Source organism: Asterias amurensis, chromosome 12 (genome assembly GCF_032118995.1).
Source record: "Asterias amurensis chromosome 12, ASM3211899v1".
In the NCBI taxonomy this organism is placed as follows: Eukaryota; Metazoa; Echinodermata; class Asteroidea; order Forcipulatida; family Asteriidae; genus Asterias; species Asterias amurensis.
The window spans coordinates 19459049-19477384 of record NC_092659.1 but is presented as its reverse complement, the minus strand read 5'-3'; the positions used below and the strand labels follow the sequence as shown (position 1 = coordinate 19477384).

The 18336-nt window shown below is 36.0% G+C and overlaps 2 protein-coding genes across 7 annotated transcripts in view; one reads left to right on the top strand and one right to left on the bottom strand.

Moving 5' to 3' along the window:
* Nucleotides 1-18336, bottom strand: part of LOC139944921 (disks large homolog 1-like) — a 95586-nt gene that overhangs the window by 66869 nt on the left and 10381 nt on the right. For 2 of the 4 annotated variants that reach the window (XM_071942101.1, XM_071942104.1), the window contains exons 1-2: nucleotides 13879-14337; nucleotides 8022-8153 (exon numbers count right to left, since the gene is read on the bottom strand). In XM_071942101.1, the coding sequence (XP_071798202.1) occupies nucleotides 8022-8153; nucleotides 13879-13897 (151 nt within the window). In that variant the 5' untranslated portion in view covers nucleotides 13898-14337. Of the gene's footprint in view, nucleotides 1-8021; nucleotides 8154-13878; nucleotides 14338-18336 lie in introns of those variants that run through there. The other 2 variants (XM_071942102.1, XM_071942103.1) reach the window with 2 other exon arrangements.
* Nucleotides 14366-17232, top strand: LOC139944927 (transmembrane protein 126A-like). 3 transcript variants are annotated; one of them, XM_071942114.1, is made up of 4 exons: nucleotides 14366-14445; nucleotides 15179-15363; nucleotides 15674-15927; nucleotides 16294-17232. In XM_071942114.1, exons 2-4 carry the CDS (start codon nucleotides 15212-15214, stop codon nucleotides 16551-16553), a joined length of 666 nt encoding a protein of 221 aa, XP_071798215.1. In that variant the 5' UTR covers nucleotides 14366-14445; nucleotides 15179-15211; the 3' UTR covers nucleotides 16554-17232. The 3 variants fall into 3 exon arrangements, with proteins under 3 accessions (XP_071798215.1, XP_071798217.1, XP_071798216.1); XM_071942116.1 differs by lacking the exon at nucleotides 14366-14445 and adding an exon at nucleotides 14456-14589; XM_071942115.1 differs by lacking the exon at nucleotides 14366-14445 and adding an exon at nucleotides 14551-14633.

Here is an 18336-nt window from a genome sequence, read left to right as displayed (position 1 = left end):
TAGAGGTGAAGAAGCCAAGAGACTAGTGAAGGAGCAGAGAGTGTATGGATGAGCGATCGCACTGACAGACTCACATTTATTATTCAGCACTCAGATAAATCATAAATATCAAAAAAATATGGCTTTTGGAATTCTGTGTTAATTGTCTAGCATCCATGGTACAGATATGGTGTATCTGACTTGGTTTCTTTTTATTAACCAAAATTGTTGCATTAATATCTATAAAAAGAATTTAATACCAATAATATTTATGTTAATGTGCATTCCCATACTAAAATGACATCAAATTGTATTTTTACAAAAGCTCTGTAAAAGATGGTCTTTAGGATTTGTAAATGTGTATGTGTGTGTGTGTTTGTTTGTTATCACATCGTCCAGACATTATATGTCCTTGACCAAGGCAATCCTACTAAAACAACAAGTCAATATACATTGTGTCCATCATTATCAAACACCATGAGCCTTGATGGTAAAAAATGACAAAGGATTTTACATTTTCTGTGATTTGATCCTTCTAAGGGTTTATCATATCCTAGAGTGGGTAAACATGGGACACACAGTGAAGCCCTAGGTGTCATGTGTAGCCTCAAGGGTGTGGAATCCAGGGACCACATTACAGCAACTACACCTTCTTACCTAAGGGGGTAAGGTTATAGTCCTTGATTTAGATTGCATTGAGTGAATCAACGCACACAATAAACAATATCAATTTTAGTGTTAACAACTATTATAAATAATTTTTCTTGCAGAAAAATATTTTGACATTTTCTTTGTTGGTTATAAAAAATCAATATAATAAGTTTTAAAAAAATTAAAAAAAGGAACGGACTACCTATCATTGCAACAATGCAGGAAAGAAATTGGGGGAACTACACTTTGTTGATTATTATTATTGACTAGAAAGTCAACTAGAATGTATGATGTATGTTCTCCACATGAAAGGTACTGCGTCGTGCAATGCATGAATGCTTCAAAAGCATTCAACGATAAAATTGCACAAAAAGATGAGCCATCGAGATCAAATGATTTTTCAAAACTGGCATAACAATTAATGAGCACCATCTGGATACATAGGAGTGTGTGTCATTTCAATTTATTTTATCTTCACTAACTCTAACCATAAGGGATAATATAAAATTACACCTCGCTGAACACCATCATGTAAACAAATACCATCAAGAAAGAGAAAACAACGTGACAGGCTTTGCAACAGCAGGGACCACTGATATAAAGGACTGCTACGTACACAAATAATTTTACAAATCAGATACAAGAAGCGTAAAGGTCAGGGAACATGCTAGATGATGTAAGGGCCTTCTACGTTGTGTGTATCTTTTTGTGTGATTGGTGCTTTAAGATTAATATCCCGTGCATGGTAGTGGGCTCATAGTTGAAACTAGATTTCCAGGTGGGTGTTTTTTTAGAACAAGAGGCAACAAGTTTTCAAAGATCATTGTCATTATTTCAATTATTTTTTACAAATTTAAAATATACTCAAAAAATTTTGACTTTAGGTTCACTGTCAATTCACCTCTCCAATAATGATTTGTCCATTCCACTCTAGCCTCACAACACCCAATAGATTTCTTGATGCAAATGAGTTAAAAAAGTTATAATAATGCCATTAAGAATGACCTAGTTTGATTAAAGTGTGAGTTACAGTGCAAAGCCTGCATGTATTTATACAACGTTGTGTCAATAATTCAGGGCTAGCTGTTTTTGACTCTAGAGTGTCCATCATTCTTAGTTTCACCTGTCGTTGCGGCTGAGTTCATAACCTTTCTAGAGAGATAATTATCTGATATTCTATCGTGTTCAGTGACGCTGAATGTTATGCTGGGGATACTCTTATCGTGACTACAATTTCTTATCATGGGGCGGGAGGTAGTTTACCTCCATGGTTTACCCAACAAATTTTGGAGCCGTCCAAGAGAACCGAAGCAGACTTATAAATAGATTCAGGCTGCATCATGTGCAACACACAAAATGAGAACTGACACAAAACAGGGTTAAAATATATGAGAAACTGCTAACAATTTAATTCTTGAAATAAGAACAAAATATGATTTCAAGGAAAACATTCTTTAGACACTTCCAAGAATGATAGAGTTGTGTGACAGGCAAACTTGACCTCTGAAACAACTGACCATGTTCACCAAAACCTACCCATGAAGATTAATCCAATGAACACAACAGGAATAACTAAGTTTATTCTGTACTGTAAGAATAAGATGTTATTCTTAAGAAATAAGATGTGATGCAGTTTTAATGTGCTCTGATCCTACAAATATTTAAATAGCAATAAGTCATCTCTTTAACTTGGCAGTAACGGCTAGCAACAGTTGTGAGTCAAGGTAAAAGAAAGTTCATCTATTTCTGCTCAGCATTCTCATCAATCACATAGACAACGTACTAGACTTTTTATATCATTGTGGACATATCGTAGCTAAATAAATCAAAATGACAAGCAACACTGCATGATTGTACTACAAAAAAGATGCATTCATTCAGGGCTAGTAATTGATTTTTTTCCTCTCACACCCAGTTCAGACAGAAAGTGGCGATGGATTTTACAGCAAGTCTATAATTTGTATCGTGCAGTAAACCTATAGTTTGCCAAAAGTGCAAGAACATTACATATTCATGTACTGTACTCGTAGGCCTACATTAAACATGTAAGGCCTACAACTACATGTATATTATTTGCACATTACAAAATTAAATGAAAGGACTGAATACATTTAGTTTTGTTTTTAATATAGGGATAAGAAATATGAGACACAATTTTACTTCTGTTTCTTCATTACATCAATATGAACGTCTTGTCTGATAAATTTGATGGAATTTCAAAACATTAAATCATCTAAATTTGAGCAGTTCCTGATGAAATAACCCAGACAGTGTCAGTAGTCTTACACTGTTTGGTTTGTCTTGTTGTCATTCAATACCAGACACAGAGAAACAGGTTACCCAACCACTCCTTCAAAGCAATGCTTCCAAGAAGGTAAGGGTCAGTCCAAAGCTTGCCCCTAACCGAAAAAAAAATCCTAAGGAATTTTGGTGGTTGACATAACATCTCCTGATGAGGGTGTGTGTTGACACCATGGTCTACACCCACATTGGATTGGACATGTCTACACTAGCTCACTATTAACCAACATCATGGTTCTGTGTCTCTGCCATACCACCCACGCAACCCTTCAGCTTTTCTTAAAGATCATGTACAACATTTCTTATTTATAGGAAATAAGACAGACAACCTTCGACAAAACTCTCTTGTGTTTAAAGCTGAACTGGTATCAATCACTACATGACAGCATGATGTATGTTCTTGTGTTTGACATTGTAGTCAATAATATTAAATAAGTATGGCTTTGGATAAGAAAACAGATAGAATTGCTAAATTTTGAACCGAACATGCATTTTAAATGGTAATAGTTCGCCTCGCTGGGTGATTTAATTACAGATCCTTCATAAACAATGCAGAAAAACCTGAAGTACCATTTCTCAGAATCGAGGCCTTTCGGACAGAAATACTTAAAAACAAGAAATGTTTTTCTACAAGCATCCAGATTTTTTACAAAGGTGCACATTTTTCACAACTACACAGAAACACTCCACCTGTCTTACTTAATCCATAAATGTCAGTGTGTAACCAAAACAAAATACTTCCTTTCTTGTGATTAATACTTAGTCATATTTTGTCCCTGAGTGAGGGAAAAGAACAAAACAATGGGGATGTATCAATACATTACTTCTATCCCTAGCATTTATTTTCACATAATTCAGTGTGTTGCGATGAGAAAGGTTACAGGGATTAAAAGGTATCAACATTCTATTTCAGTATCATCTGAGTGTTTGTATTTATTTGAAACTCTTGGGGTTGAATCTTGGCAAAGTTCCCTTTAAAGATTTGCTAGTGAGAGTGGTGAATGAGTAATAGAGAACACTGTATGATTCAGCATTATCAACACTGATGTGTTATGAATGCAGTATCCGCTAACCCTAAACCCATCTGTCATACCATTACACACTGGAACACTGTGCAAGACCAACTGCAAGGAATTACAAATGTCAACATTTGGTCTTTCAAGTATTACTACAATGTCTGTCATTTTTCTGAGATATCCTACTCAGTGTAAGATGATATAAGACAACATTGGTATTTGATTTTTACATTTGAATGGCAAATCATTCTGTTGTCCTGTCATGTCTCAGAGTGTGGCGTCCGGTGCAAGATCAACTGTGACAAGTTTTAAAAGGCAATGTTTTAAAGATTCTTCTAAAATAGTATGAATTTCAAGTTCATGCTTAATGTTGAAAATGTGAGTGTGTTGACTGTTGACATAATTACAGTACCAAATGTTGGCAAAAACAAGAGCAAGTAATAATTGATGAGAGAGTAATTTAACAATTATCTGGGACCCACCACATTCTGATTATCTGTGCCCCAAAATATTTTACAGTTGAGCGCCAGCAATGAATCAAAAAGAGGGCGTGTCCAGCATGATGGACGAGGTCACCTGTACTATAAAAAGCAAGCCTTTTCTCTATCACTGTACCATGCTTGTTATGAATGCTTTCTTAGCATCATGACAAAACAGAAACACAACAGTTTCCCACAATAGCTATATAAATGTAGAAAATTCCAAGGATACCGAGTATCTATTGTTGATGTTTTGCCATTACGTGCACAAATGCATGTTCTTCCAAAGGGGGAGGGTGGTCCTGTGAATTCCAGGCATAATATGCACACAACCAATATTCACAAAAACACATAAACTAAATAGCCTTAAGAATGCCCCAGATTACACTTAAGCCAAAGCCAAAGATAAACACCAATGGAAAAGACAATCTGGGGACCTCGTTTCGATTGAGGGCACAAGTTCCAGAATGCCCCAGTTTTGTTAAGTCCTTGAGTGAATTTTAATAAACTGTGTAAACTACTTAAATGTTGCCCCATGAACAAACTAGAATTCATAAGTACCCAAACAGACTGTATAACTTTCCTTGCCGGTCCAAACAATGTAAAAACAACATGGTCCTGTCCCACGATCAGAAATTACATTAATTTCTTAGTTTCAAAGCCAAGTTGAGAAAGTGGAATAACAGTAAGTGCCTCCATTATGAACCTGCACTGTCTATCACGGTTCACACACAATTCTGTCAATATGCCAGTAAGAATCAGATTACAAGTATGCAGTACAGTATTGCACCATAATGCATGACTGTTAAGATTATTTCAAAAGCTCTCAGACCCCCCCCCCCCCCCCCCCATAGGGAGAAAAGCTTCATTTATAGCGCCTAGTCACTGTACTTTGATTAGGAATCCAGGACAATCAAAGATTAACACAAATCCACATGTTGCAAGGCAAGTACTAGTGGTAATGTCAACACTACACAGACTAGGCATGCTAGGAGTACAATGGGACTGCTGTAGGCATACCTACATGTACTGTACATGAACATGATAAACGCAAAGTACATATATATGTACGTGTATGTGATGAATGTACACATTATGCCTGGCCAATAGTCTACCAGATTCTCACTTCACACATTGTGTACGTTCGTCTTCAACATTGTGCCTCCAAGATTGTAGCTCAAACGTTGTGTACATTGATTTTTATTTAATCAAACTAACATTTATTTATTGTCCATGATTTTAAAATGCAGAGCATGCTCACAAGATTAGCAATTATCTAAATTTAAAATTACAAATTATTAAACCCCAAATTCATCAAACAAAAAATAAGAACTACCACGTTAAAAAGTGTTTTTGTCCGCACTAACCATCTTTGCCTTCTGGCCCTTTAAGTCACAAAATTCTAATATAATAGGGACGGAGTGGTGTTTTTTCCAGCATCCATTAAAATATTCTGATTCAAAAAGGAATTATAAATACATAGTAAACTTCTCGTCTTAAGGTGAATGTACTTTCCTGAAGACGAGCAGAGAATACCGTTTGAAATGTCGGGACCACACCAGCTCTTTTCAGAGCCAACACTTCTCCCAAAAGAGATTTACACATGGTTATACTCGCAAGTGTAGTTATTTTCCACACCATGCAAAACTTCAAACATCATTTACTCTGATTTAAATGGTTAAAAAACAAAGGTTCAAACTTTAAGTAAACTGCCACCAAGGTCTAACTTTAATGGCGCTTCTATAAGCAAACACAATCTAGCACTCTTCAGCGGTTAAGTAAAGCACCTTGGAGCATTGGATTTGGCGCTATTTCTAAGTGGCATGGTATGTTCTAGAGTTCAAAGAAAAACCATACCTGGATTAATTATCTACCAACCCTTCACAAATCTTTTAAGCTAATAATGATAACCTAAAGTGCAGTACACCCTGTATTATCTACAAGTATACAGTCTTTAAAACGAGTCAAATATTTGATTTGTTTTTGGCTAATGATTCCATGCATACGTAATACTTGTGTTCACACCTCATGTATTGTTTAACATAATTCTGATTGTGCCCTTAATTAAAAATCTTCCCAAATGACCATATATAGATAATTAAAGGCACCACACTATGTCAAATGAAGGGACTCTTCATGCATTACAGATCACTCTGCAATGTCAAGATAAAATTACAACAGCTGGTATTTTGCAGCTGCAAAAACCATGTGGTGATTAATGCTGTATTGTACATGTATGAACTCTTTACCCAAGTTAATAATTGACATCCCCAGTCCACCAGACATGGAAGGTATGAAACTTCACCAGACAGATGACCTACATGTGTTTTATTTCTAAATACTTTATTCTCTTTCAGTAGTTAAAGAATAAGGGTGACATGATGTATGTATCTTCTTTAAAGTGTAAAATGTATACAACACAATTTTCATAATTTGTTTAATGACAAATAGGCTACCTAAAACACTAATTTGGGAAGTGAATTTAGTGTAAAGTACATAAAGGCATTAACAGACAGTACCAATGTACACATTCCAATCCTTAGATTTTCAAGACATGCTCCATGTACATACTGTACATGTACATGTCCATGTTGTAATGTACATTTAATGTATTTGCTTTGAAAACGAAGAAAATAAATAATTCCTATCTCCTGCCAAGTCTGGAATTTCACCTCTTTAAAGGGCCAGACCTGTCCTTTGATAACAAACCCTTCTTATAATAGTCCAAACATGAGACTGGTTTACAAGGACATCAACACCTACATGTACTTCTGAATTATGGAACTCACAAACATACAATGAATGCCTACATAATATGTGCAATCTCTAACCCTTTGTTTAAGATATTAAACCCATAGCGCATGTACTACATTACTTTAAACTTAATAGTAACATCCTTCATAAAATGATTTATTGCCCACAGACAGCGGACGGGACAGCTGCTTTAAAGAGGCTAGTGCAAAGGAATTATTGTTCAACTATATGAGTAAAAATTAAAACAAGTATCTAGGCACTTCCAGTATACCACTCATAATCCTGCAGTTTGGGTAAGTCAGTGTTGAAACTGAGAGAAGGAATGATAGCATTGAACAACCAAGGGAGAAAGATTGAAGTTTAAAGGTCAAGTGTCACAACTGAGAACAGTGTAACACTGAGCTGATTAGCAGAAAATATATTGTTAATTAATAGATTTGCTGTTAAGGCAACTCTTAAGTGTGGAACCAGTCATTGTAGTTCATTTTCTCCACCAAAACTCATAAAGAAGTCAAAGTTTGTAGAGGATTCAATAAAAATTCTTATTTTTAAAATATTCTCAACTACACAACAATAACAAAAAGTAAGCTATTCCAATATTTCACACTTGTTTACTTTTGTCGAATATTTGAATCATGCATGCAACAGGAAAAGTGAAGCCAGCCAAAACATTGTACTCCTTGAGTCAGAATTTCCAAAAGCTTTTTAATGAAAGCACAGCAATGTTTTTTATAAGCGTAAACTGTCAATATGTGAGAGAAACTTTGCAAAAGCTGTCATTTAGTATTAACACAGAAACACCAATAAAATGCCAAAATAATTTTTTTTTTGTTAATCTTACCAAGTAATGCCTGGAAGAGACGACTTTTAAAGATGCGAATGACACGTTCGATGGCATTGCGAAGCGGTCGATCTCCAGGCTTCGTCAACTTGGAATGATAATCTTCCAATAACTCCAACGCCCGATGGGCCTCTGTGAAGAAAAAAAAAGGTGTAACAATCTGAAAATTAGAGTGAATAGTACGACTTAACAAATAACTAGCACAGGTACATTCACATGCATGATTATAACGTATACATAATTAAGTTGAGATGATTTATTTGTGTGACTTTTTTTTTAGAAAACAGTAACCTAACAATCAATAACAAAAAATCAACTGATCAAGGAAGTGTTACCACCTCACACAAAATCTTATGTGTACATTAACAGTACACACTTGGTCATGATGTATGACTATTTATTATTAAAAACACTTTACACCATTTGTGCAAAACCAAGTGAAGCTCTGGTGGTAAAATTGTAATTAAAAAATAACCTGTAAAACAATGAACACACACACAAGATAATTTTAATTATTATAACACCTAGTAAGGTCAATATCTAAAATTAAATGTAATAATTTTCTTGTTCAACACGCCACAAGTGTGAAATGTTTGACAGTTTCAGGTTTGACAATAGACCTTATGCATTGACATCATCCAGCCGCCATCTTAGAGGAAAAACTGTGACGAAACAATCGAGACGCACGGATTTGTACGCGTGGAGCCCAGGATTGGCCAATGAACAACCTCCTTTTGACCTCTAGGTGAGGGCTCCCTACTGAAATGACGTCATGCGCATAAGGTCTATAGGATGCTACATTTCCGAAATACTATGATTGTGTTCATATTGAAACCTCCCAAAGTGGTATGATGTTGAAAAGTACATTACGCACATTCTGAAGGTCCTCAAAAATGGTATCTTGATATGATGGTTAATAAATAAAGCTTTAATTACTGAACAAATTGCAATGCTTAAAAATGTCATGGAATCTGTTTACAGGGCTTTAATTACTGAACAAAATGCAATGCTTAAAACTGTCATGCACTCTTTTTACAGGGAAGACTTTTGTTCACTTTTAGTTTTGGTTTAAAACAAAACACTCCATTGCAGTAATGTGGACAATGTACACATCTCTGCATTGTGTTACTAACCAGAGTATCGGTTTTGTGTTAATATTCTTATATGGACTGTTTCAAGAGGAAATATACAGAAATAAACACAAAACAGTCATACATGTGGCATCAATTGCCAAATACCAAATTCCTTGATTGTGATTGTGATGAACTACAGTGACTAATTTTACTGACTTTCCTTATCAAAACAGCAAATACATCATTCAGTGTTGTTAATATTGGGAAGAGGAATGACCCCAAGATATTTAACACAAGTATTGACTTGTACTATAGTTACAGTACACTGTAAACTGTACCACTGTACAAAAGCACCCCTGATCATGCTCTGCATTATGTATACTTGACATAGGAATGTAAACAAAAAATGCCATCAGGGAAAAAATCACCATCTGTGTCTAAACAATGTCCCTAGTCTTTCTTGAGAAAGACCCTGCTTAAGTCAAAATGTCAGGCCACAATATACTATATTTTGCCTTCATACCTGGATAGGTCATTTTGGTTGGTAAGCCATTTACAAGCTATTTTGTTTTCTCATCCACAACTAACAATCATGTTGGAAACCTTAAAGGATCGACCAGTGAACAAGTCAACAGTTAATTGGCAAGCTACATGTAACTAGTCCTAATGGCTAGTCACTGAAAGGTTCAAAAGGAAAACCTGTAGGGTAAACAGTAATGAGGCAAAATAATAATTTACTGAACAAGGAAATGGAATACCCATCTCACCATACCACACCAATGCACATTTTGTGTTCAGCTTACAAACAATAGTCAATTCTATGTTTACAAAAGAGTCAGTGCTGAAATATGCAATTTGACCTTTGATCTTTGGTTTCAACATGTAATAAAAGTGCTATAGCTAAATTGTTTTATAGTCTTTTCTACCTACAATCATACTTGTGCGCAGTGTCCATATGTAAGACACGTTGGTACTGTGATTACAAACAAATGCATGAATCATAGTTTCAAAATGTGTAATTTTACTCATTGTTCTTGTTTCTAAAATCATCCAACTATTGCAGCCAATTTATTGTGCAACTAAAACTCCACAAAGGTTGCCAAAATTTCATTCCAATAATTTGTTCTATTGTGGACTATTTCATTCCCCACCTCCATGACTATATTATTAGGCCTATATAGAATTCCCTTCTGCCTTTCCACCATCTTAAAGCAATATGACCAAATTGCACCCTGAAGTACAAACAATCATAGATCTCGCTGCATAGCATTATGGAATCCCAGGCAGAGATGATGTACCATTGACATGATTGAAGGTCACGTCTGCAGATGACAATAGCTGTCAATAGGTTAAAAGAACTGCTTTAAGTCTTTACCAACAACAACAATAATCCTTCCACTGGAAAAGACAACAGAGCCCAAATCTAACTGCTTTAATGGTCACAGCAAAACATGCATATTTGCATGGCATTAACAAGAATTGCATGGCAACCAGCACCATGAAATCACAGCAGGCCCGGATCAGGCTTTAGAGTTTGTCAAGTTTTTTGTAAAATGAAAAATATAAAAGCATAGGAGCATTCATTATGGCTTGATTAACAATAGGAGGTATGATTTAAGCTGTTACATTGGTCAATGCCTTGTTGGTTCATGAGTATAGAAGCCTACTGAGTCAATAAACTTAGGTTACATTGTGATCAATCTACTATTTTAAAAGCACAGAGAACTCAACTTGTCCTTGAAACAGGTCATGAGTTAAAATACAAAGTCACACCTTGTTTAGACTGGTTCCCTCTACCTGACTTTGTGTGTTTAAATAATTATTGTTTTTCTGGCTAGGGATTTAGTTTACTGATGCATAAAGGTGGCTGCTGAATCCTGGCTTAATTAAATGCCTCAGAGAAATAGACACTGATAAGTCAAAGACTATACATTTTCCTATTATTACTTAGTTTTCAATAGGCTTACACATTGTGTTTCATACTACATGAAGGGCCTACCGTGTTTAAATTTACTTTGTGAATGGAAAATCAATGTTATGCTTGTCCTTTAAATTGAGTGTAACATCATCAGCTCTGTGCTCTATTCCCAGGGGTTTAGATGAATTTTACACCAGGGTATCTTTAAAATGCACTGTTGATATTAAAAGCATCATCAAAAATTCATAAAGAATCTCAGTCTGGCACTAGTAAACTGCAGTATACATGTAGTTCATAATTAACTTGTATTTTTTAATCCAAGAGTAGATTCAAATGGGAAGGCTTGGGGTGGGGGGGGGTGGGGTACTAGACAAACATGTATGGTCCGGTATAAAATCAGATTGTGAGGGAAGGTTGGAGAACAGACAAATTACTTCTAACTGATTGTTTTTTTATAGTTTGAATCCTGACTTCTCTGACTGTACAAATGACTGATAGCTTAAGAGTACAGCACAGGGTCCTCTAGCACTGACACATTGACAGCTTCAGCACAGTGACATCCTCGGGAAATATGTCCTATTTAACAAAGGGTTGAGTTATCCATGGACATTTATTGTAACAGACATCATGGCATAATTGACATAAATGCATCGTGGTTCAAACCTTAGGGTTGTCTACTTGAGGTGTATTTTTACATCACAATGTTTTATTGTTTTCTGTGAGAGCCCTGGATACTTCAGAAGTACACCTGAAACTAGAAACAGTTTGTTGTGTACATTTGTTGTGTACACCTTACTTCACGTATTTCTGTGAGCTTTTTTACCGACATGTTCCCGCGGCCTGCTTACTTTTGCACTTCATAGTACGATATTACTCACAAGTGAGGCTTGTACTCGTAGGAAGAAGAAGAAGTACATACAATAAGTCAGCAATTTACTTATGTTTTATACAATCAACATAAAGCCCTATTACTTTAGTTGAGAACACAGAAAACACTAGGCTCATAGAGGAAACAAGTTATACCCAGGCCAGGAAGTCTACATAGTGAGTTCTGACTAACACTAATAGATGGGTCTGGGTAGCCTAGCTAGCTTTAATGGTGGAGGAAGCCTCTAATGTTTTGAAAGGACTTCCTGTGTGACTTTAAGTAGGGAACTTCCTATTATTAAGTTATTTTTAGAACATTTTTTTAAAAATGAAGAACACATTATTATCCATGGTCAAAGTTTTCTTGAGTTATCCAGATCAGGTCAGGCACATAACACACATTTATAGAACATGTAGTCCTAAAAAACAATCACTTTGAAAACCGTCAGCCTCCCAAACTGAAGAGTGAAGACTAACCCAAATAACAGGAGTTTGTTTATCACCAGGCTCGGCACATTTCTGTAATAAATATTAATACAACTTTTTGGTTGAGTGACCAATTGGCTCAAGGATAATGGAACATACACATGTAGGTATAATTTTCTAGTGTAAAATGGTTCGTTATCTTCGTGTTTGAGTTACATTGTTTAGAAATTCAGAAAGCGAAGCATCCCTTCCAACAGCTGTTTTTATGTTTGATAAAACCTGACTTTGTAGTAAAATCAATAATCTACATACTGTAGTTTGAGTGCACTGACAATATTACTAATTACATCCTTGTGTACATGCACAAATCACTGCATGGCTTTGTTCCTATTGTTGTTAGGATGTCAGTAATTGCATATGTTTTAAGTGCAAATGTGTAGTGCCAGGAATTTCACATGACCTACAGAAACCAATGCATTGGACAATGTTGTAGAACTTGTCCTGTTAGTGGCTGACAAAATATATAATTATTTAACCCTTGTGCTGTGGTCAAATCCAAGGTTTCTATATTTTTTCTGTTGTGACAAGATTTTTAACTGTGATTTTTTGTGTGTGATTATGTTGCATTAGCAAGTCAGGCAAAGTTTCTGTATGGTGCCGCCACCACTTTTTCATTTGATATGAAATAATATAGTAATAATTTACCTCAACCGTCAATGAGATATCCCATTTTGTAAAAACGAGTGAAAAAGTGGTGGGTCTACCCACCACACTCCATACTCTCAGGTGATGACGCTACCTCAAATATTAACAAATTAAATCATAAGAAGCATGACCAGATGAAATATGGAATGGAACATGAAAAATTGATACAAATCAATTTAACTATGATAAATAAATAATAAACAAAAATAAAACATCAACAACAGCAAAATTGGATAACTTTCCGTATGGCGCCACCACTTTTTCACTCATTTTCACAAAAAGGGATATCTCATTGAGGTGAATTAGATACTATATTATATCATATCGAATGAAAAAGTGGTGGCGCCATACGGAAACTTTTCCGCAAAATTCACCAAATCATTTAGTTAGGCTACAGCAGTTGTTAATGTTAGGCCTACCTGGTTTCACTTTCAAGGTCAAGCATATTCATATTAAATCATTATCAAGTGTCATTAGTAGGCCCTACTACAGTCATCATATTTGAAAAGATATTCATATCTAGTTGCAGTAACATAACCCTCCTCCTGGCGGCCGTCGGGAGGAGGGTTACGTTATCGCAATTCATTCAACATGTTCAATCATATCCTGCCACCACTTTTTCATTCATTTTGATGAAACAAAGACAACAGTGTCTGACTCTTCTTGCTTGATTGATGTCGAGGGAGGAAGAGTAAATTCAGAACCACAATTTTATCTCATCCCCAACCATCCATCATGGCCCATGCACAGCCATATATAATAATAACGAATGAAAAATGGTGGCAGGAGATATTTTCCCCTTTTTTTTGGGGGGGGGAGGCTTTATTTTTTATACATACATAACAATGTTTAACCATATTATACAAACCTTGTTTTCGCACGGGCATAATTCCAAGCAAATTTGATCGTAAATCCTACGATTATCCGAGGAAAAAGAGTTAAGCTCCGTCTCACGAGTCACCAGTTGCGACGCATGTAGCAAACACTCACACACGTACACAGCAGACGGCCCGGCCCACACGCGCACGGTATGGGATTGTAGGCGCGTAAATAATCCACAAACTTTGCTGATACACACGACACGTTACAACACTCCTCCTGTGAACGTCCGTGAAGTCCAAACAACACTCCTTCAAAAAAAAACAATATAAGTAGAAGACAACCAACCAACTTGTAGATATATCACCCTATGAAACAGAGTAGGTCTCCTAAGCCTTAAATGTTTCTAACAACGATGTAAATGTGTACGGTTCTTTAAAGTTTCTATGGCGTTGAATGTGCTGGTTATTTACTCGAATGGCAAAATGGCGACCTCGAGTGACCGCGCGTCGACTCTCGATCACGTGACAATGGTGACCTACTAACCTTTGACCTACACATGTGCACAGAAATTACATTTTTTCCATCCATATCGTCAGTGCAGTGCAGCAATCAGGTTAGTTTTTGGCTACAAACTCTCATGAAAAATGAAATTAGCTTGTTTTATCCATTTAATGTGTCAACGACTAGACCCAGTAACATGCAACCATCTGCAGTGCAAGTCTACTGAGCCAGAAATTCTTTGTGTGCTCGTTTTTGGGTATGCAAAATGAACTACTGCTGTTCGTGCACTGCTGAGTGTCAGTGAGTGATAACCGAATATGATTTTCACTAGATCACAGATCAGCATATAATAATAGCAATGCATTGCATTTACAACTGCACACATGACGTAGGCCAACATCGCATGCGTGAATGGTCAAGTGGAGAAAAGGCCAAGTCAGTTCATAGAACGAGAAACAGTTTATTTATTTAAAGGATTGTTTAATCGGTTTCTCAAATAAAATGTTATGTGTTTGTTTTTCTGTCTAACTATCCTGATTTTTGCATTTTTTGTCGAATTCCAAAAAGTTCAACTGCATCACATTTCACATTGGGTCTACTTGTGTACATTTTCATTCAGAAATTGTTTTGTTTATTCCTGAATTTTGATATAAAAACAAATGGCACATGACCTTTTGACTGGCGTAACAATTCCTCTTTGAAATCTGCCGAAGTTGTTGTCATGCCTCTTCTTCTTCCTTCTTAAAGACTTGAACCTCATCATAGTTCTAGGAGTAGGGGTAATATGATGATGATTGATTCAACCTATCTATTCAGTTGCTTTATAATTATTCTCTTTGTTTTAGATTTTGCGTGTGAAAACACATACTTAAGTCATCATGGCAAACAGGATGCCCTCGATCATCCAAGATGCTGCAACTATGACAACAAATTCAACCTCCGTCTCCGAACAAGAGTTCCAGCTCATCTCACCAGATGAAGCTATGAAGATGCAAATGGAGCAAATACAAGAACTTCCTTCTGGCAAGAGGTAACATTATCTTGTCAACTCAATACAACAAGGTTTTTAAACTTGGTAAAAAACCTTGTTTTAAATAAGTAGTGACACCATGCCAAAATTACTTTTGTGAGTAGTGGTGGCTCTGTTGAGAATAGCCAGTTTTGTTGTTTGCTCGATGTTAAGATCAGTGTACTTTGACAGTCTCCTTGTTTTAACCAACAAAGGTTATAATAGCTTACTAAACAAAATATGTTTAGATGTAAGAAAACCCATTTATATTTTGCTGTATGACCTGTTAAAAACAATTTGTTTGATACATTTATCATGTTATGTTGTCCAGGTGGCCGTTTGACATGGGACCCCTTATGCTGTCGGTCAATGCAGGCCTTGTAGGCGTCATCAGTAACTCCTTCTTCAGACGGATGTTGATGGTTCGTAAAGGTCTCTTCCTCACCAGTCTTCCTATGGCCATAATGCCTGCTCTGATTATGACCCCAGCATGGTCAGAGTTGATCTCAAAACCCATTCTACTTGGAAATATGAAATGTGAGATTTGTGCCGACATCAGAGGAGGATTGGTAAACTTTGCTCTCGGTGAGAATAACAAAAGTTGATTTTCATAGTCTAAAGGGGCAGATCTGCTTCGGTTATAATAAAGACTTGTCCTAAATATGTTGTTCCAGATTATTTGGTCCTTGTTTATCCAAATTACCAGTCAGAACAGATCAAATAAATTCAATTCAAAATACAGCTAACCCTAACCAATTACAAATTTCCGAGGCAAAGTAGAAGAAGTTTATGTGATAGAAATATGCTTAAAGTTGCAAAAGAAACATTTCATAAGTTGTCTAGTTGTGCACCTTGTAAGGGTTTAAAAAAATTTCCATGCTGGGGCTGTCCCTTTAGGGTTTGATTCTATGTTTATCTCCTTTGACAATTGTGATTATTTTTGTTTCACAGGAGCTGTGTACCCATTTTTCCTGGCAGGTCCTCTCAGTGCTGCTCTTGCTAAACGCTATGATACGGTCAAAATTCCTAAACTAAGCCTCAAGAAGTCGGACCAAAGGACATTGTTTAATTTCTGGTCAGGCAAGGTGCGGTACTTCAAGACACAATTTATTGCAATAACAATCTTCCAGACCTGTTTTGGGATGTACGTTGCAGGCTCGCAGATTGCACTAATGAGGAATGGACTGAAAAAGAAATTAGAGAAGCTGTGAAACCTCAATTGACTGATAAATGTGGAATAAAATCCAGGAAACTCATTTAAAAGAACTGGAGCTGTGAAAACTTTCACATGAACACTGTTAAATGTAGATTTCATTCTTCAAAAACAGAAAACTGGATCAAGAGAACAAGAGCTGTGAAAACTTTCACATCAACATGCTGTTAAATTTGGATTTCATTCTTCTGAACTGAAAACTGGATCAAGAGAACTGAGGCTGTGAAAACTTTCACAACTTTTCTGGTTATTTTGAATGAGTAAACATGTACAAAACTGTACATTATTTTAAATGTTTGATTTTAATCACTACTTTTATAAAAGGAATACTTGTAATAAGTCTTAGCATGATGAAAAAATAAACAAATTATGTCGAAATAATGAAGAATTTAAGGAAGAGGATGGCCTTTTTATAGTGAATACAACCTATGCAGGAGGAGTAATTGCACCATCTTGATCAAGGGTCATGGTGGATATTCATTCTCCAGGGGTTTACTGGGTTATCATGTGCACTAGCCTGGTTTACATTGTCTAGTAAGAATTGTTGTTGGTTAGTAAATAACACTTCTCAATTTGCAATGTGGGCTACAAAAACAAATGTACAACATACTTGGTTAAAATGCTCAGATTTCATCTTTTCGGATGTGAATAATAAACTTATAAAATTTGTTATTTTAGTTGTTGAGTGTGGATATGTTACTTCCTTTAATATTTAAAGGAACACGTTGCCTTGGATCGGACGAGTTGGTCTATAAAAAGCGTTTGAAACCGTTTGTTATGAAATGTATATGGTTAGAAAGATGTTTTAAAAGTAGAGTATAATGATCCACACAAGTATCTCTCAAAATTGCACGGTTTTCTTTTTACGTCGCGAACTATCACGGTCGGCCATTTATGGGGGTCAAAATTTTGACTCCCATAAATGGCCGACCGTGTTTTTGGACGAGGTAAAAAGAAAACCACGCAATTTCGAGGCATATTTGTGTAGATCATTGTATTCTACTTTTACATCATCTTTCTAACCATATGCATTTTATAATAAACGGTCAAAAAACGCTTTTCAAAGACCAACTCGACCGATCCAAGGCAACGTGTTCCTTTAAACTGGGTGAGATAGCTACCATTAGTACATCAGAAAGATACATTTATGACAATACATGTTTACAATCAGGGCTGCTAAACCTTTCATGGGGCTTCTTTAACAAATAAAATACAGCACAAGGCCTGGGTTTGTGGTATCGCAAGGAAAACGTCTCCTAAAAGTTGTAACCAACTGAGTTTTTCATCAATGTTTTCCTGGTATTTTTTTCGAAATGCTACTAGTTAAGTTACCATTTTGTTCACTTTAGTAAACTTATTTACTGTGGCACTTTTCGTTGTATTTGACATGGAGGTCGTTCGACAAGAGTATTGGTGCCTTCAACAAAGACCACTCGATATTGGTGAAGAGGCTAATGCAAAAGTGTAACCAAACTATATAGCGCCCTCTTGTGTCAAATATGGAACCTTTTGAAACAACCGCCGAAACTATTAAAAATTGCCATATTATTTTTTCACAGGATACAGGAGTGCAGAGATCCGTGTGCCAAGGACAATAAGGTCATTAAGAGGTTGAAATTCTGAAGTTGAGCTGTGGTTAAACAAGTCGGGGTTGACCAATGACTGTTTAAGATGCTATGTCAGATTTTTGGCAAATTTGACCCCAAAATTTTGATTTAAAATTCAATAGGTATTTTGATGGGGGTCAAGAAAGTTACAAGCTTTCATTTGAGCCATTTCTC

Bases quoted from the DNA above. Each gene is read 5' to 3' on its own strand.
- LOC139944927 (XM_071942114.1), top strand. From the start codon at position 15,212: ATGGCAAACAGGATGCCCTCGATCATCCAAGATGCTGCAACTATGACA. The intron at 15,364-15,673 runs GTAACATTATCT...TATGTTGTCCAG, and splicing joins GAACTTCCTTCTGGCAAGAG to GTGGCCGTTTGACATGGGAC. The intron at 15,928-16,293 runs GTGAGAATAACA...TTTGTTTCACAG, and splicing joins ATTGGTAAACTTTGCTCTCG to GAGCTGTGTACCCATTTTTC.